We start from the raw sequence: 26802 nt of genomic DNA, 5'->3' as shown, positions 1-26802 counted from the left end.
ATATTAAAATATATTAAAATAATATTTTTTTATTTTATTTTTAAAATCAACGTATTAAAACGGTCCAAAATATATAAAAAATTAACTTTTTATAGAAAAAATAAAAATTTTAAAACATAATTTGTACTGTATTTCTACACACAAACTAAAAAAGCATGTATTATTAATGATATTGATTAAAATCTTAACCAAGATCTGTGAAAATGATTAAAAACCCTACACATGCAATGCTGATTCAAAAAGGAACAAGACGGCATTTAAAATTAGATTGGCAGTCCGAAAAAAGGGCTTAAATAACACTAATATACTTCAATACCATAACAGATTTGTTCTAAATTCTAATATCTTCTGTAGATTACAATCTCTATTCTTGAGTGCTTCCATAAAGGGACCTCCCACAAATATCTTATTATCTGACCTAAAAAATCATCAGTTATAATTATAATATAAATTTAAGGTCAAAATTTAAAATGATGTCTCCACCTACTCATTTATCGTCTATTTTTTTTTTAACAAGTACAATAATCAATGGAGGTAATGTACGAGATTATAATATCAATTGTTTATAAAGTGTTTTCTAGTTGAAAATAAATTAAAATAATAATTTTTTATTTTTTATAATTTATTCAAAACAATACATGGCTGTAAAAAAATTAATCTGAAATAAAAAATAAAAAAATATTAAAAAGTATTTTTTGAATGAAAAAACGAACTCTTTCGCATAGTGCCAATGTATTGACTTTTAACAGTCACAGTACACCGCCGATTATTTGCCACGAAAGCCTATTTAGAAAAAAAAGCATACTTAATTACAAATTGCAATGGAAAAACTAATCCAATGGTAGTACGACAACAATACCAGGCTCAAGTCTCGACTTTTCAACTCAGCTAAAGAATTTGTTTATTTTTATTTTTTTATTAAACCCTCCCAAACCATTTGAAACCCCCAAGAAAGAGAGAGACTCCCCTCCTTGATGAACTCAATGCTTTGATTCCTCATCATCACACCGAATCCCAAATTTCTTACTTTCTTTTTTAATCAACACTCACTCACTAATAAAAAAAACCAACAAATACCCTCATTTCCTCCGTAGCTACTTCTCCACAATCTCCATCCTTGAACTCTAAATCTTCCCTCTTCTTTTCTTCTCTCCTTTTTGTTCCGGGTTCCTTTTGAACAGTTGATTTTTTAATTTTTTTTGCTATTGTATATAAATAGTTTGCGTGATTGAGTCATGAGGGATAAATTCAATCTGGGTTTTTGGTTTTTCATCTGGGGACTTTTTCAGATTCCATTTGTTACAAGAAAAGAGGAGAATTTAGTCTAGTGTTTCATGGGTTTTGTATCTCACGTGTTCCATTTACTGTCTCTTTTAAGACATCTCTCTTAGATCTGTTTGCTGCCGTATTTGATCCCCTGCTTTACTCACGCTCTACCTCTCCCTTCCAAGGTTAGATCATCACATTTCACGCTTCGTATCTATTATTTATATGGTTTTCTTGATGCTGTAATCCAGTTCGCCGTTTATACTAGCTATAGTTTAAATATTTATAGTTTTTCAGACACAAGGGTTTCGGGTTTTTATTGCTTTCGGAGTATGATAATTTGATGATGTGCAGATACTTGAAAAGTTACAAGGTGGTTGGGAGGTTTCATGGGTTTTTGGGATTTTGTTTGAGTTTCTTTATGTTGTATGTGCTTATGGTGCGAAGTGAGATAAGCCCTCCATGTAAGAGGTCTTGTAAGCCTTTTTTGTGAGGTCTGTATTGCAAAATGGGTAACGGCACTTCTCGTGTCGTGGGTTGTTTTGCTTTTAATGGCAAGAATGGTGTTGATTTAGAATTTTTAGAGCCATTGGATGAAGGGTTAGGCCATTCATTTTGCTATGTTAGGCCACCTATTTTTGACTCCCCTGCCATTACCCCCTCAAACTCTGAGAGGTTTACAGTCGATTCCAGTACTCTAGACTCTGAAACATTAAGTGGTTCTTTTAGACATGATATCATAGATGATCCCTCGGGTTTGCATAGACAAAACAAGACTTTCCCTGAAACTACATTTAAAACAATATCTGGGGCATCAGTTAGTGCCAATGTTTCAACTGCTAGGAGTAACCAGAGTGCATTGTTTGCTAGTGAAATGCAAGAGCCAGCTGCTTCATTCGAGAGCACCTCATCTTTTTCTGCAATTCCTCTGCAGCCAGTGCCTCGTGGCTCTGGACCTTTGAATGGCTTTATGTCCGGTCCTCTTGAGAGAGGATTTGCTTCAGGTCCTTTAGATAAGGGTGGTGGTTTTATGTCTGGACCTATCGAGAAGGGGGTAATGTCAGGTCCTCTTGATGTCACTGACAAATCCAACTTCTCTGCTCCACTTGCTCGTGGTCGTCGAAGACCCCGCTTTCAGCGTTTAGTGAGGAGTGTGAGTGGACCTGTGAAAAACACTCTATCACGAACATTATCAAGACATTTGATGGGTACAGGTTGGATGCAGAGGTTTTTTTTACACCCGGTAACCCAATTGGCTTGGCAGGTTAGGGAGCCAAAGTTTCGGCCAGAAGCCTCAAGGAACTGTCTTGAAGGAGGGCCATCGGAGAGCGAGTACGTGGACATTTGCAACTTGCAATGGGCTCATGGCAAGGCTGGGGAAGACAGGGTTCATGTTGTACTTTGTGATGAGCAGGGATGGCTGTTTATTGGGATATATGATGGCTTTAGTGGTCCGGATGCGCCAGATTTTCTGATGAGCCATCTTCATAGAGCTATTGACAGGGAGTTAGAAGGACTGCTGTGGGATTATGAAGATAAATCTTCCAATGATCCATCAAAACCCAAACTGTCCAAGAGTGGAATTGCTGAGGCAGGTTCAGAGTGCAGCAAGCAAGAGCAGCCTAACTCGAGTCAAACAACCTCTTGCAGCTTAAACAACTTGTGTAGTCCTGGAGATGTTGGGGGCCATTCTTCTAATTGTGAGGTTGTGGATGAAATAGATGTTAGGGGCTGTCAGCAGCAATCATCTAATTGTGAAAAGCCTAGCAGCTTGGGCCCTGCTTCTGCCTCTATGCCAACTGCCAACTTGACTGGCAAAGGAAGGAAAAGCATTCGGCTTTACGAGCTGCTGCAGATGGAATCATGCGACAGTTCAGGTTCTGCATCATTCTCAGTGGTTAAAAGCCAAAGAAGCAGATCATGGAGTTGTCTACCAAGCTCAGATGCTTTGGATTTTGATCAAACTTTGCGAAAAGAACCGTCGAGATCCTCCTCATTGGATAACTGCAAAGGAGAAGGTTTTAGTCATCGAGGTGAAGATCCCACGACATCTGGAGAAGATGGAGGGATTGGCCTTCAATCTGGTAATCAGGGAGGTGGAACTGATCATTCTGTTTCTGTTCAAAGACAGGGTACAAGAAAGTTTGTTATCAGCTCAAAGATCCGAAAAATGTATCGGAAGCAAAAGTCCTTGCGTAAGAAACTCTTTCCCTGGAGTTATGATTGGCATAGAGAGGAGATTTGTGCTGATGAGAGAGTGGTGGAACCCTCTGGACCTATTAGGAGATGGAAAACAGGAATTGTTGACCACGATGCAGTTTTGAGAGCAATGGCTCGGGGACTTCAACACACTGAAGAGCAATATATGGAAATGGTGGAAAAGGACCTTGATAGAAATGCAGAGCTTGCTTTGATGGGATCATGTGTTCTAGTGATGTTAATGAAGGATCAAGATGTGTATGTTATGAACCTTGGGGATAGCCGTGCAATATTAGCACAAGAACGACCCAATGATCGCCATCCTAATCCAACTTTGGCGAAGGATGACATGAGGTATAAGAATAGATCCCGAGAGTTACTAGTACGTATGGAGCTGGACAGAATCTCAGAGGAGTCTCCAATGCATAATCATAACAGTCAGGTTAATATGATCAACAAGAACAGAGAGATCTCTATTTGCAGATTGAAGATGAAGGCAGTTCAGCTTTCAACTGATCACAGCACGAGTATTGAAGAGGTGTGCTTCTTGAAATTTTCAATATGGCTAATATTGTGAGTGTTCCACAAATGATTATCTACATGTTGGACCTTTGTATGTTCATTTACTGTACTATCCATCAATTGCATCATGAGTTAGAATAAACCTGAAAATCCCCAGCATGTATTTATTCATTTTGAGTATCAACAGGATAGAATACCCATGGCAACTCCAGTGATTCACCATTTGCTTAAACATCGGGTCACTTTCTTTTACCAGTTTTGAAAGATGTGAAGCAAAGGTATCGTATTTCCAAGTCCATGCTAGGTGCAGCAATATCTGAATGATTTAAGCTAAAATGTCTAACAACCAGTTGCCTAACTGATTGTTGGTTAATATCATTTCAGGCATAAGCTTCTGGTTTAAGGATTTTCATAGAGCTATAAACATTAAAACATCCAATGGATCAGTGAAAAAGAGTTTATTGCAACACCTTGATCATGTTATGCTGTAATTGAAAATTGATTTGAATTCTTGCGTGCTTCAGGAAGTGCTTAGAATAAAGGCAGAACATCCTGATGACAACCAAGCGATTTTAAACGATCGGGTGAAGGGACAATTGAAAGTAACCAGAGCTTTCGGTGCTGGATTTTTGAAGAAGGTCAGTCATTGTGCAGCCTTGACCACTTTTCTCTGTTTGTATCTCTAGGTACTTTGAGCTTTTCAAAAATTTGGAAACACAAATTGCTATTTGTTAACAATTCATCAATTTTGATAATTTATTAACTTGACATGTCTACAAAAGTTCACATAAACATTTCCATCTACGTGCTATAAGATAGGCATGCTGGTCTGGTCCAGAAGTGAGTTGAATCTTATAATCACAAGGAGTTAAAAAGTCAAATCAGGGCACCAGAGTGATGCCATCATCAACTCAAGTTGCTGGGTGATATCTGCACTATGGAGGAAGGTTGAAATTAGTATTTGCCATCCCACAGCAATGACTAGATGAACTCATCTGTTAGGTTAAATTTGCATGGTGAATTCATTTGTTGCAGGCATCATAGAGTTTGCAGGATTATGAAGGGTTGTGGGGAGGGGAGCTTCTTTAATGTTCTATCATGTTGACAATCAAGAAGCTGTGTACTGACATATTGATTGTTGAAACAAGGGAGTACTGGATGGGTGTTGAGGTTGGATTTGGAATACTCATGATTATAAGTTATTTGTAGTTTAGTTTGAAATCTTATTCTTCACCGTAGCATTGCAGTTGAGGGGATGCAAAATATGTTAAGTTTGAAAACTTTGTTGAACGCTTAGTTGCATGCTTCATTGTGAGTTCTGCTGTTTGCACATTGATAATTATTCTTCACACTATTTGGCTAAATTGGAAAATGAGCTACATACTTTGCTTGTGCAAATATCTTTCTCATCAAATGAACGCTTTATGTGCAATAATTTACTTCTACTAACAGCTTCCCATGCTTAGCAAATCATGAATTTATGTAAACAGTCAGCATCATTTGCTAATTTTATGCCTTGTCTTATTTGTTTATTAACCTTTTTGGATGCTGGTTGCAGCCATCTTGTAATGAAGCTCTGCTAGAGATTTTTCGGATCTCTTACATGGGGACTAATCCCTATGTGAGCTGCATTCCTTCTGTAGTTCACCACCGACTCTCCTCAAGTGATAGATTCTTAGTTCTCTCCTCTGATGGGCTTTACCAGTACTTCAGCAATGAAGAGGTGGTTTCTCATGTCAAATGGTTCATGGAAAATGTCCCTGAAGGTGATCCTGCACAGTATCTCATTGCAGGACTCCTCTTCCGTGCTGCCAAAAAGAATGGTTAGTGGAATAAACTTCCTACCTGTCTTTTTAATTTCTTACCGAGAGATGAATCTCCTCATCTTCTTCTGTTTTTTTTTTCTTTTTCTTTGAAAAAAAAATGTTTTGATGGGATGGAAGTGATACCTTCTAGGAAACTTAGGTTTGTAACGTCTCTATCTGATTTTCAAACTTTCTCATTTAATCTACCAAGCTGTGGCCCTGTAGTTTTTATTTGCGAAGCTCTGCAAAACAGGTTGGTGTAATTCAGTTAAAAAAGGAGAGGATGGAGTCATTGAATAAGGCATTAAGCTAAAAATAAAAACAAATGCATGCTGCACCTTAAATTATTAAAGATCCAACCCACTTCGAAAATCTGGCATAAATTCATTGGCATGGTTACTAAATCAATTCTCAGGAGTCCGTTGAAATTTTTTATTCAATAACTAAACTGTCACCTAATGTGGTTAATCAAATCACCCGCGTGGTGTCTGGCTGCCATAATATCAGTTGAAAAGGCAGAATGTCCAAGTTCTCTGGAGCTTTTGCTCAAATTTTCAATTGCAACTGTCAAGGAAGAGCACACCCCATTAGATATTTGCCCTTGACATAGGTATTCAAGTGAAATCAAAATCTTTCTTATACCTTTGTTATATACGAGTTTGAATCCATATCCATACTTCTTCTGCCGCAAATTGAAGTCTTCAGCAATTCTCTGATTGTCTTTTATTGGTGGTTACAGGAATGGATTTTCATGAATTGCTTGATATTCCTCATGGGGACAGACGTAAATATCATGATGATGTCTCTGTTATGGTGGTTTCTCTAGAGGGAGGAGAAATTTGGAGATCCTCTGGATAATTGTTTTCAGTTTACGCGTATTGCCTCAACAATGTAAACATTTTCAAGGGGGTGGTAACCGTCTCTGCAATTCAGAATTTAGAAATCAGTGATGACATTCTCAGGAGTATAATTTTTTCCTCCTGTCATTTCCTTTCTTCATCCAGTGATAGTTCAAGGAGGGCATAAAAATCACCAGCCCATGCTGCTAGGATGTTGCAATCAGTTGCCCCTTGAAGTTTCCAGTATATCCATTTATTTTGTATGCCGCCTCAATCATTAAAGTCCTTTTTGTATTTCCTTTCTTCTTGGAATGGTATATAAGATGATTAAAGATTTATTTCCCGCACGCCTACTCCGACCTCACCTCTTTTATCGTTTCCTGGCGGTTTAATATTTTTCATTTCTCCACTCCGACGTTCACCAAATTCTCCCTGAAATGGCCCTTGTATTATCTGATGTACTGAAAGCTAAGCAAAGGAAGCCTGGTTTAAATGGATGACAATTGTTTTGGTCCTCTAGGTTTTCGTTAATAAAATAAGATTCATTAATGTTAAAGGAAAGCCCTTTAATTTATACTTCCCACTGCGTTCCGATGGATATTCCCGTGCTCCTATTACCTTCACTTGCAGAAACTGGTCTTTAGGTTTTTTACTCTTGGATGCTAAGATGTTGGGGTTTATCACCATGTCCTCAGCAAATAAGAACTCGCAATCCACGGATACGCAAGATAGCTTCACCTGCTAGGTTGTTTCTAAATTCTAGTTCTTTCTTCTTTTTTTGGCTTTGAAAAGCATTCATTCACTTTAAAAAACATCCATTGTCACAGTAATATCACAATCTTAAACATTACTACAGGGGAAGGGTTCTTGCTTGCAGGGTGTCTATAGCGTGAGAGAATGTTGTCAACAGCTGCAGGGTAGTTTACTCAAATGTGTTTTATATTTTGGTGGCCCATTTTCTATAGGTCCGATTCCACGCGGACAAATTGGGTAGAGGCCTAATGCCTATTCTTTGGGCACTCCGAACTTCTGAGTTGGACTCTCCCGCTCCCCGGTACCCATGTTCTGTATTGGTTTTTTCTTTTCTTTTCTCTTCTTTCGTCGGTGGAGTAGCTCGATGGCCCTCTCTCAATCCCTATGGCCTTTATACTTTACGTCGCTACATGGGAGCAAAAGGCATCGTGAGCTTACTTACCGTGAAGTGTTTCTTTCGTGGTGTATTAAGGAGAATTGAACTTTGACGATATAGACTGGAAATAAGGTAACCGGTGCCTTATTAGACACCAGATGTCTTCTGTCTGTGAACATTTAGTATTTTGCAAGGCTTGTGGCCATAGTAATTACTCGAAAAACTTCTCCCACCTACACTTGTATCGCCAGAAGTTACGTGAGGCGAGATGCAATTTTTTTCTTTAATATTACCTTTAATTCTTTCATAAAGACGGGCATTATTCGGGTTACTTTATAGAAAGCAAGTGACAAGGGGGCCTCATGAGCAGAGACGACAGAAAAGAGAAAACCCGAATTTAAAAGATAGTCCATGCTTCATGGATTGGACCATCCAACTACTGAAACAGGGCTGGTTAGCCAAACCCTTTTTAATTTTTTATTTATTTTTCAAGCTACACATGAATTTCAAAAATGAAAAGACTAAGTGCGGTGGTAGAGCTGTCCCATCTCAAGGGCCCAATTTCCTTGTTTCTTGTTTGGTGCTGGTAAGTGTTGTTTTTTTAAGGCCTTTTTCGACTCTCCCAGACCCCATTTCCCGTGTATCATGTGGGCACACAGGCCGAAACACCCATCCGTCACCAAATCCCCGAAAGCTTTCTTTTTTCGCTTCACAATTAATAACCTGTTCCTTCAAGCTCTTAATTAGTTTAGAAGCTAATTGAGGTATGTATTTCTTTTATAGCTTCCCTTCTCAGTAAATTTCTTTGACCCATAAAAAACCCAGATACTGATTGTGGTCTAAATAGAATAGAAAAATCGTTTCCTGTATTTGAAATTGCTTTGCAGTTAAGTTGAAGGCCTTCTAGTTTCCATGCCTCTGTATCGCCCCCGTCTCTTTCTCCAAACAACCATATCTAGACTAGAATCATTGTTTTATGCTCAAGACAGAGACTATAAAGTATAGCTAGTGCTTCCACATCGAGACCAGAGCTGTAATTGTTCTTCCCTTGCATCATAATAACTCAAGTCTGCTTGATAGATAGCTGCACCACCCTTCTCCAATGCAAGAAATGGCAGGTATTGTCAAATATCTAGTCATCTTTACTGTCATCTCCAGTGCCCTTGCATATGATCCTGACATGCTTCAAGACCTCTGCGTGGCTAATACTCATGCAGGTATGTTTCATGTAGCCTTGTTTGAAATTGGTTCTCCCTGCTCTTAGAACACTGTCATGAACTTCGTTCAAAGACTCGACTGGCATGGTTAAATCTGATAAGATACTTAATTTTGCAGGAATTAAAGTGAACGGGTTTACATGCAAGGCTGAGGGAAATGTTACTGAAGCTGATTTTTTCTTTGACGGTCTGGCCAAACCAGGAAAGGTGAACAATTCAGTAGGATCACTTGTAACAGGAGCCAATGTTGAGAAAATCCCAGGCCTAAACACACTAGGCGTGTCACTGTCACGTATTGACTATGCACCTGCTGGCCTTAACCCGCCTCACACTCACCCCCGAGCCACCGAAATGATCTTTGTTTTGGAAGGTGAATTGGATGTTGGATTCATCACCACTGCAAACAAGTTGATCTCAAAGACTGTCAAGAAAGGCGAGGTCTTTGTGTTCCCCAGAGGACTAGTTCATTTCCAGAAGAACAATGGCGACAGAGAAGCCTCTGTGGTTGCAGCATTCAATAGCCAGTTGCCTGGTACTCAGTCCATTGCCATGACATTGTTTACTTCAACCCCAGCAGTTCCTGACAATGTCTTGACTAAAGCTTTCCAAGTTGGTACCAAGGAGATTGACAAGATCAAAACCAAGCTTGCCCCCAAGAAGTCCTAATTTTGTTTCTTTTTTTTTTAAAAAAAAAAACTATCAATTTCTTATTGGGCACGATGAAGTCTCTATGGTATTGATGTAACTCTCTCTCTCTCTCTCTCTCTATATATATATATATATATATCCTGAATGGAAGAATGCAATTGAATATCAATTGATTTTAGCATCACTTTAAAATAAGAGCAAGAGAAATAATGATGCCATCACGGAATTATTAGCTAAGTTAAAATAAACATTATTAGGAGTCCAATATGGTTTGACTTGGAAGTTACAATTCTCCTTTTATGTTGATTTGGGGCGTTAGGTGTGACATAAGACACCCTACCATAATTTTTTGTGCCTCAGAGATACCACATGCACTGCAATAAGATCGCAAATATAACCCATGCGACGACACGTGTGTAACCACTTGCTTTTTAAATAATATTTATTACAAATTAAAGTATCAATATTCCCCTCAATCCACTTAATTGTAGCCAAAAAAAGGGTAAAATGACAAAAGTAACCCTGATGAAAGTTAAAGGTATTTTGTTTGCAAGGGCATCCCTGTGATTTTATTGTGCATTTATAATTGAAAAATCCAAAACAGCCCTCGTACAACAATTCATTTATTTATTGAAAGAGGCAAATTCATTTTTTTTATTGCTCTAATTCATAGTGCCCTTGAACATAGAACTACAGTGTTCCATTTTGATTTATTATTTGTTATATTAAAATAACGTTTTGTTTCCATAGTTCGTGTGGTAATCATGATATCATTGAGGTAACTTCCGCACATTTAAATCTCCCAATTTGATGCTTCATGGTGGCCTGAGACTCAATGATTGGCCTTTGCATAAAGGTTAAGTTATCTGTATTCAAATTAATATATTTATGATAACTTTTTCTCGTGATTTTTCCTGAATTTTGAATCCTAAAATAATAAAAAAGAGAGCAAGCATACTCACCAACGAAACGTCCTAAAAAATATCAGAATCCAATTCGAGGTCTCTTTAAGCAAAAATTATTCAGAAGTCATCTAGTTATTCGCTACTTCAAAAGATAAAAATTCCCATTAAAAAAAATTGAGTTTTAGTCTACGATTTTGCTGCCTTGGAATTTCAAAATTATTCATAAAATGATTGCATATAAAAAAATATGATTCAATCTATTTAATGGGTTAAAAAATAATATAGATAACCATTAAAAAGTATAATTAGACTAAAAAAATTTAAAATTATATTTTTTTAAAAAAATATTAAAATAATAACATATTAAATTAAAATACATAACAATATAAGTTCTTAAACAAAAACACAATACATATTTAAAATACATAACAATATAAGTTCTTAAATAGAAACACAATACATATATATATACACACACACACTCCTTATAGTTATATTCTATTTTTTCTTGCTGTATATTAATTTTTCCTTATATATTTACTAGTTTGAGCATTTATCTCCTGTTTTCATAAAAAACTTGTTTTGAAAGAAAATTTAGGAATAGGTTGTCATATAACCTCATCATTTAAAATCATGATTATAAAAAAACCCACTTTATTTTGAGATTTTTCACAACTTCATCATGTATAAATTAAACTATTAATCAAATTCATAATAAAAAAAATGTATATTATTTTTCACCATCACCAGTGGTTAGTAACTATAATTTATTATTGGTATCACAATTGCTTAGTATCAAAGATAAAAGTGTCAATTTTATTACTTTCAATAATATATCATGTTTTTTTTTAAATGAATATTAACAACTTTGTTGCCAGCGACAGGCTGGCATCACCCACGTAAAATTGAAGAACATTACTTGAATATAAAATGCAAATACACCTTTCCAAAAATTTTCCAATTGAACGAAGAAAACAATTTATTAGCATTAATGCACTACTATTCAAAGAAAAACAAAAGAAATTGGAAAGCATTAAAACGGCATAGTTTTAACCCGAGGATAGTAGCGAATATAATTCCCGCGCGCACCGAAACGTACCAAAATTTGAAAAAAGTATTGGAAAGCTATTTCGAACCCTTCACTTCTCTAACCATAAAAACATCTCTCTCTTTCTCTGTGCCTCCCCTTCTCCACCGGCGGAAAATTTCAGAGTTGGAGAACAATTTGCAGCCTTCAGTTTCTGTTTGAGCTGCGATTCTACTGAAGGTAAACCACGCTCTGTATATTAAATTTAAGAACAGCACTTTGTGTTTGGTTCGTAGATGATCCGTTCTTGTATTAGCGATATTTTATCGTACATCCATTTCTTTTTCCTCTCTCGAGTAGAAATATTATATATAAAAAGAATTATTAGTTATCATCAATTGCTGATATTACTTCCAATTTCTATATAATTTAGGGTTTTGTTTTCCTTTTTCTGCCACAAGGAATTGACTCGCATTTTAATCGTCTCATCTTTTACTTATCTAGTGATCGGAATAGAAGGAATCGTACTTTGTAGGATAATTATACAAATTATTGTGATTATAGATGCGTTTAGTTTGGATTACAAAAAGGTATTTTTTGGTGAATTAAGGATTTGTTGGATTTACATACAAGCAAGCAATCATTTCCATGGAAATTTTTATATCTCTTCTTTCGTTTACAATTTGATGTTTGTAATGCTCTTCTCTGCAATGATGGCTGCATAAGTTCTGTTGTAACGCGGTCCTGATCGTCTGTAATGAGTTTATAAGTGCAAGATTTTGTAAAATACGTTTGCTATCTTCTTTCTGCCTGGATTCGTGTTTGAATAGTGTTTAGTTGTTGATTTTATCAGCTCCATGTGATTGATGCCGAGTGATTTCCACATTTATTTATACTTTCCAAACTGTTATTGAAATATGCCACTCCTGCAGTTGGCTATAGAGAAAATTACTTGAAGGTATTATTTTAAGTAACAAATATCTCATGAGACTCTGTATTTGTTGAACAGATACTGTGGACATTTTCTTCGACATCCTTTCTGACCTAATTTTTCTTTTTAAATTTTTTGCATACTTATGTGTTTCTTCCAATTTAACTATATATCTAGAACTGAGGAAACCTTATGATTTTTGACCAGCAACAACGGATATGGAAGGCGAATCAAGGAAGCGCATGAAGCATGGTGTATGACTGTTTGTCCTTCACTTTCCAAAGCCTTTAATTGTAATGCAAAGTTTAATCCAAAGCCTTTAATTGTAATGCAAAGTTTGTATTTTTTTTTTTGTGGCAGCATTTGATTGTAATATTTCTCAGATAGATGAGAATGGACAAGAGGTCATAGATGGAGCAGCTCTAGTGATTGTAGAGAAGGAAGAAACTGAGACAAACATTGTGGGATCTGAAGAGATGGAACTGAACATTACACATATTTTCGAAAAGATTGAACACTTCACCCAAATGGTAGTCTTTCAATTCTGCTTTATTTTCATCCCGTTTCTTAGAATATTTTGAATGAAGAGCCATTGATGAATTCCTGCATGTAAAATACCTCCCTTTTTTGGTCGTCAGATGAAAAAAACTAAATGTACCAAGGGGAGGAGATAATTTATGTACACCAGCAATTTCCCTTTCGTTGATATTTATGCCTAGGCACTTTTGTTATTAATTCATGTAGGTATCTGAGTTACTGGAATCAGGAAAAGCAATGTTTAAGGAGCTGAGTAATGAATTTGAAGAACGCTTGATTTTGTGAGTTTGAAATCTTATTAAATGCAATTTTTATCGTTGCAGCTGTGGTTTTTCAATGTTTTCTATATTTTATGGTGTGGCCACAGGATACACAAGGAGCAAATGGAGAAATGGCAGGAGGAGATCAAAGAATTGAGGTTGCTTGATGTCTCAAATGAGGAGGCAAGTGGTATTCTGCACAATGCTAGATACGTGCTTCAAAACCCTCACATTGACTCTTGAAGGTAATTCTAAAAAATAGTCCAAGTAATTTTGTTCACCAGCTTAAGTGGATTTTTGAAAATGTTTTCATTATAAACATTTCATTATAAACACAAGTTCTTTCCCTAGAGGAAAAAAATTAACTCAGAAATAGTTTGCCACGGAATTGGAGCTGCAACAGGGCTACACATCTGGTTGCTAGGCTCAGCTTGCATGGGCTTGCCTTGTTTTTGAGCCCAGTTCACAACCTTGCCTTAAGCTTTTGGTGGACATTTGGGTGGGTTAGTGTGGGGATTTCTATTGCCTCGAAATGCCTTCGAATAGGAAGCATATTTGCAGCATATGACAGAAGTTTGTATGGTCACATTAGAGTGGAGCTAAAAGTCAGTGTCATGAATCTGTTGAGGTGAAAAAAGTTAAAAGTTAGAGCAAGTTATTTGTAGTCACAATGTTTTCTGGGCTGAGCTTAGAGTTAGAGTTTCAATGGTATTGTGGCGGACCTCTTACACCTGCACGTGGAATGGTTGCTTAGTTCATGAATAAGTTAATGAGCTTAGGTGCAGCTACTCTTTTTAGCTGTGTGGCTTTCTGTGGCCTTAAAATATTGAGTATTTGTTTTGTTGCAAGTGCTTTGTGGAGGAACTGATACCCAAGTTCAAATGTACAGGTTTGGCTAGATTGTGCAGCAAGAATAAATGAATGGATGTTCCTTTGGCGACAAAACAAGGTACCTTTCTTTTCAGCGCTGGATGTTATTAAACTAGAAAATACAGTATAGACTATCTTCTAGAATTCTTTCTGCTGCAGAAATTCTTAGGACTTTCCTCTTAGATCTATGTAAAAGGAGTTTAGGGGGTACGAAGAGACGTTCTTGTATAGTTCCTCGTTGAAATGTAAATGGATCAACCAGTACACTGGAAGAGGGGTTCTTGTATAGTGCCTCATATAATGTAAATGGATTAACCAATGTACTGGCTTATTCAACATTGATCCTAGAAATTTACACGGCGAAGGTGCTCTTAACTCTCTCTCTATTCCAGTACATGTATGCCTTCTGAATTGGAAGAATGTGTACCTCAGTCAGTCCACTGATATGAATGAAATGACTGCTGCAGCACCGAGGATGTTCTCTCTACAGTATACCTTCTCTGTTTATTTGTTTTCTTGCAGCTACAAATCAGAAAACTTAGTATACAGAAGTCTGCCTAACCAGGATAGGATATAGGAGAAGAATTAGATGTCTAGTGGATCAATAGACAATTCCCTGCCCTACCCGGCGGGATAAAAAATTTCTTGTACGTAAAAAAATAACGCCGATAATTCTTTGATGTGTGATTAAACCTAATTTAGTGTGGTTGAATCTGAAATCTCCTTTGTAATCTTGCTTATTTTAAATTAAACTATCTACTAATTGTTTTAATAAAATTTAGTTAATTTGACTGATTAAATTAATAAAAATATAATATAATTTTAAAAATATTACTTTATTTTATTAAATTTTTTATTTAATTATATAATAAAAAATAAATATTTATAAAATCAAGTATCAACTTAATACTATGATGTTTTTCTAATGATAATTCTATAAAGTAAATTAAAATAAATCATAAAGTTTAATTTTTAATAATTAAGTTTTTTTAAATTTTTTTAATAATATAATAAAAAATAAATGCTTAAAAAGTTGAATACTAGTCCAATACTGGTATGTTTTTCTAATATTATTATAATTATATAAAAAATAAATTAAAATTAATCTTGAAACCTAATTTATAATAATTATATTTTTTCAGAACTATTTTTTATTTAATAATATAAAAAAATAGATGATTGTAGCATTATTTTAATACTGTCATCATGATATCTTATATAAAAAAATTAAAATTTAAATAAATTCAATATATATGTAAAGCATGTACTGTTCCAGTGAGCAGTAACATGTGAGGAGAGGAATAGCGGTTTTTCCTTGTTAATAGCTATTTCGAAAATGAGACCTGTGTTGAGAGGAATAACGATTTTGACAACTACGCTTGCGATTATAATTTATTGTCTGATTGGAAGAAAATTATTGGCATCTCAACTGTACGAACAACGGATACTACAAGTCTACAACGTAGTAGCTTTGGATTTTGTCCAAATTTCAGAAAACTTGAACCAACATACGCTTGTATTCTCTCAATCACCATCCTCCATTTATGACTTATAATCCTAAAATATATTCCACTGATTGGTATGTAACTGGGTGTGTGCCCGTGATTCGTCACGAGCAGAGCAAAATTTGTACTAACAATAAATAAATTAATAAAAAAAGTAGTAGGGTAAAAGAATCCAATTTCATGAATAAACTGCCTTAATATATATATATATATATTAACCTATTTATATTATAAAATAACCCAATGATAATCTGATATAAACCAAAAAAAAAATAATTAAATAAACTTTTGAAATTTAATCTAACCTTTAAAACTTACATCTTATTAACTCATGAACCTGAGTTTAATAAAAAAAACAATTTAATTAAAAAAATTAATTCTCATAATAAAATCATTAAATATATTATTAAAAAATTACAAAAAAAATCCAAGGAAAATGGAATTAAAAAATATAAATAATTTTAAAAACAAACCTAAACAAAATAAATAACAATTAAAATAATAAAAATTAAATTTAAAAGATAATAAAATAATAGGATTGTAATTAAAACTCATTTATAATTTTATAAATTATTTATAGATTAAAAAAAATTACGATGTGAAATTAAAAACAATAATAGACAAACCACCGAAAAAAAAGAATACAAAAAACATTACCTTAACAAAAAAAAACAAATTTAGACAAATCTCCTAAGTTTGATCTAGCATGTAAAATCTTTATTTTAAGTTAAATTTGATATAACCTTTAAAATTCACAACTTATAAAATTCATAAGTTAAACCAAGAAATTTAACTCTTATCCAAATTAATTTTGAAAAATAAAAACAGTGAAAAAATATCAATAAAAAAATACAAAAGCCAAAAATAAAATAACAAAAAAAGGGATAAAATTTGCTAGAAAAAACCCCAAGGATAATGAAATTTAATTTTTTTTTAAATTAATATCACCCCAAGGATAAATAAATTTAATTTTTTTTTAAATTAATATCAAACAAAATAAATAGCAATTAAAAGAGTTAAAACTAAATTTAAAAAATAAAAAAAAATCATTAGGGTTATATTAAAAAATATTTATAATTTAATAAATTATTTATATATTTAAAAATAGTAGGGAAGTGCAATAAAAAAAATTAAAAGATTATTTATAGATTAAAAAATAATAGGAGTGAAATTAAAGAAGTGTTTTGAATTATTAGCATTATTGAAGGCTTTATTCATTTGAAGATAAATTCTAAGAAAATAAATTTAATTGTGCGAGTTCAAAATCATTTTGAAACTTTCCGTACACTAAAAAAATCAACGATAAATTTAACATGTTACATACAAAATGAAAACTTTAAATATAAATAAAGCCATAAATAAAATGTAAATTCATCATCATCAGGTCTTTTCCGAGAAGGTATAGTTTATGTGATCATTTAATCTGGACCTACAATAGCCATGGCAAATGGATCGAGCATGGCTTTATTTCATTAGAGCTAATCTACATTATCATATAATCTGCGCTGCAATGCAGATGTGAACAAACACGGTTCTACACTTTCTTAGTTTTTAAAACAGGTGAAATAGTTTCACGGATGAAAAGAAAAACCAAAGCCTTCATACGATATAGGTTGCTTAAACCAAACACGCAAGAACATTGAATTAAAACTACAGCTAAGCCCCATTCTGCCACAACCTTCAACCCATACCTTATAGATGTAAAGTACCGTCGACCTCAATTTGTCAATTGACAACCATGATTTGAACGAGCTGGCAAAAGGATAAAAACAAAAAGGCCTTGAGAATCCTGATTTCTCATACAGAAAGCAATTCATAATAAACGGAAAGTAGTTGGTGGCTAAGGAAATGCACATTCACCATAAGTGTAAGGTTCCAACCACTAACCTGCTAGTTATTTGCAAAACGAGGGATTGGTGACATTTCCAATCTAATTACCCAATCCCTGTCTTGCTGCATGACCATACAGGCAAGTTGAATCATATGAGTGGTTGCAGTGACCATACCATCTTATGTTGCTAAGAATTTGAAGCAGCGAAGGTTACAACAAAAAATGAGCCATCCTTGCCAAGTTACTTTTCTCAGAATGTCGCATGTTTGAAGTGCATGCTATCTTCGCATGACCCGATGACGTTCTCGTTTTCGGAAGCGCTCTAGCATGAACTCATCCGTTGCAGCTAGCCTCCGTCCAGCTGCATCAGTGCTCTTATCAGCTGGTTTGGATCCAGCAACAGCATCATCCTGCAAACTCCTGTCCTTGTACAGCTCAGGATGATCTGCAAGTTCATCTTCATTGTCAGAAAACAAAAGAAGAAAGGAAAAGAAAGGAAAATCACTCAAAAGCATCAAAAGACGGAGCAAGCATATTTTTAGAGAAGGTTGTAAGAAATATAAACAGCCCACACATTCAAGACTTGCAAGACCTGGATTTTGATTTTAGTAAAAAGATGGGGTGAGGTAAAGAACCAATCCACTCATATGATGAAAGGGTGCAATATTATAAGAAACAGCCAGCAACCTCGTCGAAGTTTCTCAGCATAATCCCTGCCGCGTTGGAAATAATCAGCACTGTAGCTGGAAGGGATGCTAAATTCTGATTTTGGTCTACCCATTAGCCTTTTCTCCTGTAGAAGCTTTTTGGCTGCCTCTGTTTCCTCAATATTTCTCAGTTTGTATCTGCAACCAAGGAAACAGTTATTAAGTTTATTGAGGATAAACAGTCAAGCCATACGTCAGACACTCTTTCTATACTGCCCATTACATCATGCAGTAACAGAATTGATGCAAAACAAATCAGATAAGGATTGCCCTTGAAGGCAAACACTCCACTTTCATGAAGCAAATTGAGCATGGTAGTGCTCCAAATATAATGATGCCAAAAGAGATATGCCAAAACACGGATCACAATTTGTTAATAAATTAAAAAGGCAGGCATACTCAATGGGTAGCTGAACCTCCGCAATCCCAGTAGTCCACTGAGTAGAGCTTTCTTCTGAGTTTCGCTTTTTCACCTGACAGCGTGCAGTGAGAAGTTCAAGGAAACAGTCAGAAGAGTGAAAGTAATATCAGATTGTCCCTGGTAAAGATAACCAGCATCTCAGAACAGCATAAGAAATAAACACACACGCAAGTACATGTACAGATTTTCAAAAAAAAGAACAAAAAAGATTAATACTCACAAGAAGTTCCACGTTACAAGAACATTCTTGAAAATTGAGAAATAAAAAAGCATGATCAACATAAATAGTAAATGGAGAAATATTTAGTACTAAAACCAGGTTACCCACTTTAAGATGCTCCGGAATTTTGTATAGTTCATCTTCAGCACGCTTCAACTCCGTCTCAACTTGATCAGTTGCATCAATATTCTTCCCTCTTTTCTTGGCCAATTCTTGCTCAACATACTGCAACCTGTGGGTTTTCATTAAGACAAACACAACCGCCCAGGATGAAGAAACCTCAAAAATAAATTTGTAAAGAAAAAGAAGATAGTAGGTAAGGTACATGTTGGGATCTTCGACCATGACAGCAGTTTCTTGAGCAAAAGTGTCTTGAAGAACAAGCTCTTCTTTTTCGCCATCTCCATCGGTCTTTTCGGTTAATTTGGCAGCTACTGTGGTTGCAGTTTGCGAAGTTGTTGCTAATGCAGGGATTCCTGACTTCCTCTCCCTCTGTTTCTGCAGGAATTTCACCTCTTCTAATGCCAATCTGACATCCATTAATTAATTAATTAAATCGATGTAAAACTGAAAACCCTAATTATTTCTCGAAACTGTATTTAATCTATTTTTATTTTATTTTTACCTTCTTTCTTGTTCGTCGTCGTCTGATGCTTTGCTATCCTCATCTTCTTCGAAGGTCCTCTTCCTGAAATTTCTCGTCTTCTGCATCATCCGCGTCCCCATTTTCCTGCCCTTTATGCCGCTTTTGGAATTTCAATGTCAATGTTAACGTTTTAGTAACATTGATGTTCAGCGTAAACCCAATCTAAACGCAGCGTTTCGTTCCTTCTCACTTTCATTTTCAACGCCACCGTTTCAGTACGTTAGAGTCTTGCAACCAGCGGGGAATTTGATTTTTTTTTTTTATTCATTTCAGAATAAAAGGTATTCAAATTCTAATTGAAATTGCAATTAGATTTAAGTTGAATTAGTACATGTATTTATTTTAATTCAGAGGTCTTATAAAAATTTATGCAGACATTTCATAAGAACTAAAGAAAAATTGAACGGTATAGACAATATACTTGTCAATTACCTACATATTTAATATAAAAGATAAATATGAATTGCTAAAATTTAGAGAGAAAAAATAAAATCATTTATATAAAATCATACAATATAAACTTACATTATTAAACAATTCAAGTCGATAAATTTTAAAATTCACCTAAGATTTAATATTAATATTAAATAGCTAATCGTGATTTTAATATTTTTTTTGATGTTCAAATCTTATATAATTAAAATTTTCAAAGTGTTTTTTTATTTGAAATATATTAAAATAATTTATTTTATTATTTTAAATTTTTTTAATATTAATATATCTAAACATATTTAAAAAAAAAAACAAAATTTAATGGGGGAATATTAACAAAGCAGACTCTTGTTGAAATTATTGCAGGACTGGGTCAGTGAAATGGCAGCACAGCACACATTAAATCCATTGATAATCACCATCTTCTAGAAATAGGGCTAGAACTAGAAGGATATTATGGCGACTCAAAGAAGCAATCAAATCCTGGCAACCTCCTTTTTGGCACTGATTTGATCTCCAAGATTGAAATCCCGTAGATTTTGCCACCATTCATCTCTACCCAGATCAATGGTAATATATTTATTTTTTTATCATCCTTTAACTCATTGTACCTTCGTTTAGATCATAACTTATCTGCAAGTCTTGCTAGATTAATGCAATGGCAGGTGGCCAAATTCAAGTGAAGAAGAGCAAGACTCATTTGTGGATAGATGGATCCAAGACTCCAGATCGGTGCTTAGAAAGCCACTCATTATAGGAGAGTTTGGCAAGTCTTCAAAGCTCCTCTAATTTGTTAATAAATCTCGAATACCGAATAATTTATTCAATGACTAATTTTACTTTGATCAATGGTTCAATGAAGTTTGACACTTTTTACCCAAATAACTTCTATGAAAATCCTTGACATATCTATGGACCAGAAACCCTGTCTCTGTGCTGGATGAAAATGGGATTCAAAATTCTGATAATACAAAAGGAAGTAACGACAAGATCAACCTATTGTATGGAGTGCAGTCCTATTCTGCAAACAACCATGATCAAGTCTTGTATATACATGTATGCACCTTCTCGCCTTCTATATGATCGTTCCATCCTTTATTACAGAGTTTTTTAACACCACAGTTATTCCTGATCTGATATAGAATCCCTCGGATGGTCTCTCTGCCTCTTGCACACCCTGCAACTCAAGCCAAAATCACAGAATTTGAGTATGTACAGCATGCTCTGTTCACAAGTGTATCTTGAAAATGTAATATACATCATTAAACTTCTTTACCCCCTTCCCTCCAGAGGAATTTCAGAAAATCGTGGTGCGTGTGAGGGAGGGAAGGAGCTGACAACTTTGCAGAAATACTTACTTCTTTGTTTGCTATGGTCACTTTCTTTCCAATTCTGGCGTTCTTGTCGATTATACAATTCCTGCAGGACGATAGAAATAACCATATGTACCTCATAAATAATTATATTATTATCTCTAAAGGGTTAAATTGAAAACATTTATCACCACAAGAGCAATATAAAAGGGCGCGGGACACATTTATACTGCATTCCAGTTAACTATCTTGTCCACAGTTCTCTAGTTGCATATGTCAACAAGGAAATAAAACAGGCGGCTAAAAGTTGAAGAAAGGGATCCTCATATGTTCTTAAATATTTTCTTTCTGCCAAAAAACCTTGATGAGCAATTTGAAAAAATCAGTTCAAATATCAAAATCTTTTGCTTCTGTTAACTTTCGCAGTGAACTTACATAATTTTGGTATCTTTCCCAACACCTACTGGAACTCTTCCTTCTGCTAAAGAGGCTGCTATTTCGGCCTCTGTTTGATAATAATCAGCACCAATCATCATGGTATCCTGTGGAATATACGATTCAGAGCACTGATGTAATCCAAGTGCACTGATTACATGGCTTTGATTCTTAAACATGTCCTCCAATTGTCAAGCAAGCGGAGAAAAGATCTTTGTTCTGGATACGAGAATGTCAAGCTTATAGGAACAAGATTCATATGAAATCCACCAGATTTTCCACAGCATATTTATTCATACTATATCATTGTGATGTACATAAAATGTTCCATATTAGAGGTCCATATAACTTATTCACCAAGTAACTGCTAAGATATTGCTAGAAGAAATTACATGCAAGATATAGTCTTCTTTATCTTAACATTAGAACAGACATTGAACTTCGAAGTCCAGTCCCATCTGACAATTATTTTCAGTTTATTATCCAGAAGGAACTTTCTGTCATATCTCTTCCTCAGATGAACTTTTAGCTAGTTTGTCATTGCAAACAAAAGAATGAGAAGGGAATAGTTACCTTCAGCTCAACCCCGTATTCCAGTCTAGAGCGAATGCCGACAATGGAATGTTCAACACTACACTCCCTTAAAAAGCAACCATGCGAAACTATGGAATCCTTGACCTAAAATAGCTAAGAGTTACTGCACAAGCTCAGTTCACGGAAACATGACCGTGAGAATGTTACAGTATATAAGAAATGAGTTTAAAATCATACCCGGCACTTCTCGATTTTAGTTGGCGGCAGAAATCGGGGAGAAGTGAAGATTGGCTTCAGAGGATCAAAGAAGTGAAAATTGGGAGGCTGCAAAAGTATGGAAAAAGATGGTGGGTTATAAAATTTCATTTGGACCACCAAAAACTGCACTAAGAAAGTTTAAAGAAAACTACCTGGTCCGTTAGGGCCAAGTTGGCATCAAAGAAAGATTTTATAGTTCCAATATCCTCCCAGTATCCATTGAATAGATATGCCTGGTATGGAATCAACAAAGTTCCATCAGTAATTTCTTGAGTAAAATTTAACATTTCCTTTTTATGATGCAGATTCACATACTCTCATTGAAAACCAGTAAATGGAATATGTTTTTAAGATGCAATCCATAAAAGGCAAGCTTCACAAGGCCAGAAAATGAATGAACTCTATTTATGCAGTATTGAGATCTGGTTACAAGTTAAACTATGATTGTTTTTTATTCGAGGAAATTACCTGAACATTATACTCCTTTGTAGACATTGGAATAATTTCTGATCCAAAATCATTGGCTGTTGGATAATTCCACCTAAAGAAGCAATTATCATAGCAGAAAAAAGTAAGATTATTCCAAGTTACTCTTTACTGTTCATGTTTCTGCTTATGGGGAAATATGTTGCATTCGTGAAGCCCTACTCATGAATTATAAATGTTTAACACATTAGTTTATTCAACCCTGAATTAAAATCAATTATATGGGATAAACCATTTATTCTTCATATCTATGGTGTAAAGATAATTCCTTCCATCAAATAGCAAAACACTGGTCTCTACCCACTACCATGACAAAAAGAGATTGCAAAATCTGAAATGTTAGCATACTCACAAAGTAAAATACCGCTAGTTTTAAAATCATTAGCCCGAGATGGCATTGAATTAGCACCGAAGTGTGGAATAATATGATTGATCAAGATAAAGGAACTGATTGGCATGGAGCTTAACAAAATCATTATTGTTTTGATCTGTCTGTGCTTTCAACAGTAATATGCTCACTTCACATGCTTCTTATAAATTAGTAATAGAAGATAAATGGCTATGGAACTCCCAAGAAAACCACCACACACAGGCCCATATAACAAGAAGTTTTCTTTACAAGTGATTGTCTCACAAAATTGTTCAGCTAAAAGTCAAATTGATCCAACGGTAAGAATAAGTGACTGGAATCAGAAGGTACGAACTAAAATGTATTCAAGCTCTTTCTCGGGTATAAAACTCAATTTTTGGTTTATAGTTAAGAGGTAAAACAGATGTTTTCAATTGTTTCAAAATTTTATTCAAAGTAAGTTTGCCGATGTTTAGCTATGAAGAATATTGTAAAGGGAAAGATGCATTCCTTGCATGCTACTTTACCTGAGAAGTTTTAGCAGTACATCTGTCTTGAACATATATATACCCATCGATGCAATGTATGGAAATTTATTTGCATCTTGAGCTGATAATCCTAAAACAGTTGTATCCACTTTCTGAAACAACAGAAATTGTTAAGACGACACTTGTTAGTTTCAAACCACAGCAATTCTTATGATATTGTTCCATGGACTATCTCATGAGGCTAAAACAAATAAAGTAACACACCATAGATTTCAAATTTTCACCCTTAGGCTTCTCAAGAAATTGTCTTATCTGTCCTGTTTCATCAATCTTTACCAACCCAAAATCAGATGCACGACTGCAGCAAGAAGAAATAAAACCATGATGAACGAAGTAAAAGAACTCTAAACAAGGACTTTTAATTAAACTGTGTTTTCTTGATGACATTACAGTCTGGAAGAAGGAAACGGTTGTGAGAATCAGGAAAATCTATGATTAAAGTTAGTAACCTGTCATTCACGGGAAGACAAGAGACACAAATGTCAGCACCCGATTCAATATGCTTCTGCAGGCAGAGAGTATTATTTAACAAAAATCACTTGAGTCTAGAAAATGAGTGAAGTGTTAACCAGGTTTGAAGTGATGCTTAAACCTGCAAAAAGTCCATGTAATCCATTCGATAAAGATGATCACCAGATAATACCAGAATGTTCTCAATGTTTCTAAGCTTCGCATCCTGCAGAGATTACCACAAAATCGGCCCCTTAAAATTTAAACATCAAGACCATATATTCATTTGGCTGAATGAGTTACCGATTATTTATCTGTGATCTAATGCCATTAGCTTTCTATTCTAAATCTGCTTGGAATGACAGTTCGCAGAATCAAGATGCAGACATGATAGAGAATTTCATACCTCAAACAACCAAATAAATTGTCTTACAGCATCTGCTGTACCCTGAAACCACTTCTTACCAGATTCACCAGGTGTCTGGGTAGCTGCCAATACCTATCGTGGAAAATGAAGCATAATTAGAAGTGCAATTGCTCGGATGCTAAAAACTCATTCTATTCTAGTGCAGGTAAAAAGGGAAAAGACTATGCTGTTATCTGCACCAAGCACACAGTTGATCCTAGTATATAAAATAGCATCTTCAAAATAGAGTACAGCCTATCATATTAATTAAGAGATTCAACATACCTCAACAAATCCATCGCCAAAGTCTACACCATTTCCCTGATTATATGTTCGAGCAATGTGACGGTTAAGGGATTGAGAATTGAACTGTGTGAGGATGTAAATTTTGTTAATTCCACTATTGATGCAATTACTCATTGGAACATCAATCAACCTGTAACATCCCCCAATTGGTACCTAAGTACACCATACAAAGAAGACAAAATGTGATAAATTAGTAGAATTGAGAGTCGCAACATTATGAAAAAAAAAATGGGATACTTCTATTTCAGGAGTATTTCGAGTTACTTACAGCTGGTTTAGCCCTTCTTCGAGTAAGAGGAAAGAGTCTTGTTCCAGCTCCACCACCTAAAATGATAGCAGCAACAGTCTTAGGGTCTGCTGCTTGTTTCTCAAACATTGATGCCTGAAAAGTCTACGTAGCAAATTCAAGTTGATCCAAATAACAGTTAGTTAACAATGGCCAATAAGGAAACTTGGCATGCTCATTTAGAGACGGCAACTGGATATCAAATAAAGGTTAAAATATATAAAAGTTACCATAAAGTCTTTAGTAAAATCGGCTAGAACTGCAGTAGTAGTTGAGTGCCGTCTACTAGTGTTCCATGTTTTCCTAGGGAAGTTGAATTTTGATAGCTGAACACCAGAAATTGAGGTATATGCATGTCCTCCATTGCCCAGTTTACGCCCAACAAATGGTGATGACAGAAATATGTTACGTGTAGACGATTTCATCTTGGATGATACTGGCGTAAATCCATGCAGCTCTCCCACTACCATCTCTACACAAATTATATGTACTAAGACCTAACTGAGATCTTCTCTGTTCTTGGACTGCACAAGTAAAAAGGAAGTGAAGGAAAAAAAGTTATTTCAGATCAGATAATCAATACGAACAAATTCCACAACTACACTTATTCCTTTTGGGATTGGAAATCACAGGTTCTATAAAGCGAAAAACTGGACAGACTTGTAGGCACCCACCACAATCTATTAATAACTGGCTCTCAACCAATGTAATGCTGGTTGTAAAAAACAAAGCAAGGATTAAACGGAAAGCATTGCCTAAAGTACTTGCAAACACATATTTAAATAGAAAAGGGGAACAATTATGATGAATCAAGAAATGGGATTATACCTTTATTATATGCCTGGAATTAAATGAATAGCAGCAGTTTCTTGAGTTGCCTCAAAATGGAGCAAGGAATGGCGGTCCGATATCATTTAACAGTTGACAATCACTTTTTTGTCTACAGCTATTTATTATTTATTTTTTTAAGAGAAAGGGTTCTCTAGTCTAGATATCTTGAAACTAAGACCAAGTTAATTAAGTTTTCGAGATTCGCAGCCAGCTTAGAACTAAAGCCAGCCCCATGTGTTTCATACACGTTTTAAGGAGAAGGAAGAACTTAGCAGGGAGAGCCACCTCCCTCTTGTTGGGGTTTTTGTTTCAAGACTGCTAGCATCTACATGTGCTCATGCAAATCATCGTACACGTTTTTTATATTATTATTAATACAAAATAAATTCCATCAATCTAGAAGAAGAAACAATAATAACATTGTAATAATTACAGAGAGCAAATCACATGCAAATCCATCACCATTTCCCTTTTCTTTTCAACCTGCATATGGGTCACATTGAGTGGTGAAGTGAAGGAAACCCCAAGAATGTTTCTTTGTGAGAGTAAGTTCCACTTCCACTTCCACTTGAGAGTCTAAGAGGTTTGTTAGGTTTGAATAATTCTTCTTAGCACGGTTTTCATAACGGCCCAGAATTCCCGCATTAAAATCTTGCGAACGTTTTCTTTGAATAAAAATATCT

The 26802-nt window shown here is 35.0% G+C and overlaps 4 protein-coding genes and 1 pseudogene across 9 annotated transcripts; 3 read left to right on the top strand and 2 right to left on the bottom strand.

The window, feature by feature from the left end:
• Window positions 1-867: 867 nt before the first annotated feature.
• Window positions 868-6978, top strand: LOC105136340 (protein phosphatase 2C 32-like). 3 transcript variants are annotated; one of them, XM_011041643.1, is made up of 4 exons: window positions 875-4003; window positions 4512-4625; window positions 5540-5810; window positions 6532-6978. In XM_011041643.1, the coding sequence occupies exons 1-4, from the start codon at window positions 1775-1777 to the stop codon at window positions 6648-6650; spliced, it is 2733 nt and encodes a 910-aa protein (XP_011039945.1). In that variant the 5' UTR covers window positions 875-1774; the 3' UTR covers window positions 6651-6978. The 3 variants fall into 3 exon arrangements, with proteins under 3 accessions (XP_011039961.1, XP_011039945.1, XP_011039953.1); XM_011041651.1 differs by having other exon boundaries at window positions 877-4003; window positions 5546-5810; XM_011041659.1 differs by lacking the exons at window positions 5540-5810; window positions 6532-6978 and having other exon boundaries at window positions 868-4038; window positions 4512-4616.
• Window positions 6979-8435: 1457 nt separating this feature from the next.
• LOC105136333 (germin-like protein subfamily 2 member 4) lies at window positions 8436-9718 on the top strand. The gene is made up of 2 exons (XM_011041632.1): window positions 8436-8977; window positions 9096-9718. The coding sequence occupies exons 1-2, from the start codon at window positions 8863-8865 to the stop codon at window positions 9641-9643; spliced, it is 663 nt and encodes a 220-aa protein (XP_011039934.1). The 5' UTR covers window positions 8436-8862; the 3' UTR covers window positions 9644-9718.
• Window positions 9719-11656: 1938 nt separating this feature from the next.
• On the top strand, window positions 11657-14532 carry LOC105136323 (uncharacterized; annotated as a pseudogene).
• Window positions 14533-17098: 2566 nt separating this feature from the next.
• LOC105136312 (integrator complex subunit-like protein) lies at window positions 17099-19619 on the bottom strand. 2 transcript variants are annotated; one of them, XR_844320.1, is made up of 7 exons: window positions 19465-19619; window positions 19165-19368; window positions 18948-19071; window positions 18598-18671; window positions 18179-18336; window positions 17548-17936; window positions 17099-17412 (listed from the first exon to the last, which is right to left on the bottom strand). XR_844320.1 is itself a non-coding variant. In XM_011041609.1 (6 exons), the coding sequence occupies exons 1-6, from the start codon at window positions 19563-19565 to the stop codon at window positions 17770-17772; spliced, it is 828 nt and encodes a 275-aa protein (XP_011039911.1). In that variant the 5' UTR covers window positions 19566-19619; the 3' UTR covers window positions 17427-17769. The 2 variants fall into 2 exon arrangements, 1 of the variants encoding a protein (XP_011039911.1); XM_011041609.1 differs by lacking the exon at window positions 17099-17412 and having other exon boundaries at window positions 17427-17936.
• Window positions 19620-20739: 1120 nt separating this feature from the next.
• On the bottom strand, window positions 20740-26304 carry LOC105136291 (glucose-1-phosphate adenylyltransferase large subunit 1-like). Of its 3 annotated transcripts, XM_011041598.1 has the most exons (17): window positions 26117-26304; window positions 25519-25812; window positions 25271-25393; window positions 24982-25155; window positions 24697-24789; window positions 24433-24516; window positions 24290-24345; window positions 24045-24138; window positions 23820-23932; window positions 22926-22998; window positions 22610-22690; window positions 22437-22523; window positions 22239-22343; window positions 21666-21772; window positions 21276-21336; window positions 20982-21094; window positions 20740-20878 (listed from the first exon to the last, which is right to left on the bottom strand). In XM_011041598.1, exons 2-16 carry the CDS (start codon window positions 25756-25758, stop codon window positions 20993-20995), a joined length of 1593 nt encoding a protein of 530 aa, XP_011039900.1. In that variant the 5' UTR covers window positions 25759-25812; window positions 26117-26304; the 3' UTR covers window positions 20740-20878; window positions 20982-20992. The 3 variants fall into 3 exon arrangements, with proteins under 3 accessions (XP_011039900.1, XP_011039886.1, XP_011039894.1); XM_011041584.1 differs by having other exon boundaries at window positions 20807-21094; XM_011041592.1 differs by lacking the exon at window positions 26117-26304 and adding an exon at window positions 25963-26043 and having other exon boundaries at window positions 20807-21094.
• Between the last annotated feature and the right edge of the window lie 498 nt (window positions 26305-26802).

This window comes from Populus euphratica, unplaced genomic scaffold, assembly GCF_000495115.2.
Source record: "Populus euphratica unplaced genomic scaffold, PopEup_1.0 scaffold2.1, whole genome shotgun sequence".
Classification (NCBI taxonomy): Eukaryota; Viridiplantae; Streptophyta; class Magnoliopsida; order Malpighiales; family Salicaceae; genus Populus; species Populus euphratica.
Note: the sequence above shows the minus strand (reverse complement) of the source record. Positions and strands in the feature narration are given on the sequence as shown.